Raw genomic sequence first — 3947 nt, forward strand, 5'->3', positions numbered from 1 at the left:
CACACACACACACACACACACACACACACACACACACACACGAAACCTGAACCTGAGGTTGCTTGTCATTTCTTAGCTTCACTTCTCCTGACTGCTAGGGGAGGTTTTATAGGTAAAGGTGAGACTGCAATAGTGAGGGAGGGAGGGAGGGAAAGAGAGGGAGGAGAGAAGAAGGAAGGGGGAGGGAGGAGGGAAGGGAGAGCTGGAAATTTAGAACTAAAAAACAAAAAATCCATAAGCCAGGTGTGGGGAGAGGAAAGGGAGGGAGAGGAGAGCGAGAAATTAGACATTTATGTGTGTATGTGTTCCTCCACTTGGCCCACAAAATCCAGCTGGTGTGCAGACACCAGAAAGAAAATATAAATGTATATTTGCGTGCAAAGGCTTGCATTTTGCCCCTCAGGGGAAGCTGGTGGCAGATATCGCCAAGCGCCTGGGCCTGAAACACGTGGTGTACAGCGGTTTGGAGAACGTGGACCGGTTGAGCGGGGGCAAGCTGAAGGTGCTGCACTTCGACGGGAAGGGGGAAGTGGAGGAGTATTTCTGGTCCATTGGTGTTCCCATGACCAGCGTCCGCCTGGCAGCTTACTTTGAAAACTTCCTCACCGTGTGGAAGCCGGTGAAAAGCCCTGATGGCTACTACACCCTAGGTAAATGCCAGGTTGCCGTGAAGGTGCACCCACAGCTGGCCACCTGCCTCCTCCCTTGCCTCCTGTTTTCCTTCCATCCCCCTTTCCTGCCCCTCTTCACTGGACACACCGGTGCTCTTGGCTCAGTGTGACCTGTTTAGAGGCCACTGAACAGCCCTAGACTTCCCCATGGCAGTCACACCCCCAGGGACCAAGACTGGACCTGGCAGGAAGCACACAGGTTATCTTTCCAGCCCACCATGCTGACACTCGCTGTGTGTAGTTAACTCTGTCCGCAAGCCTCAGCTTCCTGGAAAGGCTGAACAAGATGGTCACTAAGAGTCCTCGCTGGCCCATCTGCCCTTCGGCAGCAGGCGAGAACAAGATCCCGTCCTCAGAGGTAGTCTCAGGAGATGGGTCCCCAGCCTGCTCCAGCACGGACTCATAGATCTATAATGTGTGGCTTGGAGTAGCCCTGGGCGAAGAGGGAATGACCACTTCCCTACAGGATCCCACAGATTCAGGCTGCAGCACTGGGTGTCCCTGCTGTGGGAATAGCTGACACTCCCTAAGGAACCCCCAGCGTGTACAACCCTGTGAGAACTAGTGACTGTGTGGTTCTGTTAACTTCACGATTCTGTGACCTTCATGATCCTGTGACCTTCATGATCCTGTGACCTTCATGATCCTGTGACCTTCATGGTTCTGTGACCTTCATGATCCTGTGACCTTCATGGTTCTATGACCTTCTGAGCTCTGCTCCCGCAGTGACCTCTTCCCGTAGCCCCTGCTTTCCACACCTCTAGTTTAAGGGGTTAGAGTTGATGAAGCTCAGGGTGGAGCACCTGCCAAGGATGTGATACTACGATTTATTTTTTATTTGTTTGTTTTTTTGAAACTAGCACTGCCCATGGGGGATGTGCCAATGGACGGGATCTCTGTTGCCGATGTTGGAACTGTTGTCTCTAGCATTTTCGCTTCTCCAGAGGAGTTTGTTGGCAAGGCCGTGGGCCTCAGCGCAGAGGCCCTGACAATACAGCAGTACGCTGACGTTTTGTCCAGAATTCTGGGGAAGGACATCCGCGATGCAAAGGTACGTCCTTATGTTGTTTGTGACAGCGGTTGTTTCTTTTTCTTTTTTAAAATTTATTTATTTATCTATCTATTTTATTGTGTGTGTGCTCATACACATGCCATATTGTGTGTGTGGATGTCAGAGGACAACCCATAGAAGTCAGCTCTTCTTTTTTTTAAATAACTTATTCTTATTTCACGTGCTTTCGTGTTTTGCTTGCATGTATGTCTGTGTGAAGGTGTTGGCTTGCCTGAAACTGCAGTTACGGCAGCTATGAGCTGCCACGTGGGTGCTGGGAATTGAACCTGGATTCTGTGGAAGAGCAACCAGTGCTCTTAACCGCTGTACCATCTCTTCGGTCCCCAGAAGTCGGTTCTTGTAGGTGGAGTTTTTGCCTGTCAGCTTTGTCCTGCCAGCCTGCTCCCAAATAACAAAGAGACTTAATATTAATTATAAATGCTAGCCGGGCAGTGGTGGTGCACACCTTTAATCCCAGCACTCGGGAGGCAAAGGTAGGCTGGCAGAGTCCAGCTTGGTCTACAGAGTGAGTTCCAGGACAGGCTCCAAAGTTATACAGAGAAACCTTGGCTTAGAAAAGAAAAAATTATGAATGATAAATGCTTGGTCGATAGCTTAGACTTGTTTCTAGCAAGCTCTTGTGACTTAAATTAACCCATTTCTGTCTATTTACTTGCTGCCACGTGGCTCGTGGCTCATCACTTCATTTAGGACACATCTTGTTTCCTCTGCATTTAGCCTGCATCTCCCTGACTTCTGTCTTTTTTCCTCTCAGGAGTCTCTCTGCCCCACAAATCCTGCCTAGCCACCAGCCAGCCGGCTCTTTACTAACCAATGAGAGCAGTCTGTGTTTACAGTGTACAGCATGGTTATTCCGCGGCGAGTTCTCACCTTCTACCACATGTGGCCCACAGGTTAAGCTCAGGTTGTTAGGCTTGGTGGCAGGAGTCTTTTCTCCCTGAGTCATCTCATGGGCCCATGGCAGGGCTTAAGTAGTGCAGGTGTCCTCAAGCTTGAAGTAAAACACCCTGCCTCAGACTCCCTCGTGTTGGCGGGACAGTGGGCACAATCGTGCTGGTTCCAAAGGCGAAGTCTTTGGTGATCAGTGTGCCCACAGGAGGCTCCCTCAGCTAGCATCTTACTGATGTATACATTCATTAGGCTTATTGGTGGGTTTTAGAGGGTGAACCCAGGCTGTACCGTCAGAAGAAAGCCGAGAGAGTACTAACGCTAACAGACCCTCACGCCTGTATGGCTTTATTTCCCCAGCTTTAGATTCATCGGCTTGAACATAAACTAAAGTGCTTTTGCGTGGAAAGGGTTTAGAATCTGGAGACCAAGGTGCAACTCTCTCACGTGTGCTGTTCCAGCAACCCTCACTGCAGATGGGAGAAGCGCGTGCAGGTGGGGGCCGGGAATGAAAGCTATGTTAGTCTCTCAGCTTCAGCTTCCTCACTTGTAGATCGGCACTATGCGGCCCACCTCAGAGTGTCCTGGTGAAAACGAGGCAGGCTATAGTTAGAGTCTACCTTGGCGATCAGCACACAGTAGGGCAACATCAAGTCCTGTGTGCCCAGTGCTAACGTGGAGGAATTTATAGGGCAAACAGTGTGAAGATGTTGGGACACAGAGCGACACATGATCATCCCTCCAGGTGCCTAACCGTGTCATCCTGACTATGCCCTGTGGAGGCCAAGAGGACACTTCATGTAAAGAATGGGTTCTAGGGCCCCAGGGGTGGCTCAGTGGTCAGAGGCTTGCTGCTGTTCTTCCAGAGAGCCGGAGCGGAGCGTGTCTCCTAGTATCCACAACGGGAGGCTCACAGTCACCTGTAACTCCAGCGTAGGTGGAGTCTTTCTGTCTCGGCAGCCACTTCCCAAATAGCCACCCAGAGTCTTAATATTAATTACAAACGCTTGGCCGATAGCTCAGACCTGTCAGGAACTAGCTCTGACAAGTTAACCCATTTCTATTCATCTGCATGCTGCCCCCAGGCTCGTGGGCTTTACTGCTATCCGATTTTGTGACTCCAACTTGTTCTCTCTCTGGCTGGCAGCTCCTCTGCCCACCCTTCCTCATCCATCGCTCTCAGCTTGGCTCTCCCACCTAACTTTATCCTGTTCAGCTACTAGCCAGTCAGCTCTTTATTAAACCAGTCCTAGCGACATATATTCACACAGCTCTGGGGGGAGCTGCCATTCCCTTCCGTCCTCCTTGGGTACCCC

General features: G+C 50.7%; 1 protein-coding gene across 1 annotated transcript in view; it reads left to right on the plus strand.

Moving 5' to 3' along the window:
* Positions 1–3947, plus strand: part of LOC102000943 (nmrA-like family domain-containing protein 1) — a 16994-nt gene that overhangs the window by 7211 nt on the left and 5836 nt on the right. The window contains exons 3-4 of the mRNA XM_005344739.2: positions 404–650; positions 1532–1722. Coding sequence (XP_005344796.1) covers positions 404–650; positions 1532–1722 — 438 coding nt within the window. The remainder of the gene's footprint in view (positions 1–403; positions 651–1531; positions 1723–3947) is intronic.

The sequence above is a fragment of the Microtus ochrogaster genome, chromosome 2, assembly GCF_000317375.1.
Source record: "Microtus ochrogaster isolate Prairie Vole_2 chromosome 2, MicOch1.0, whole genome shotgun sequence".
NCBI lineage: Eukaryota > Metazoa > Chordata > Mammalia > Rodentia > Cricetidae > Microtus > Microtus ochrogaster.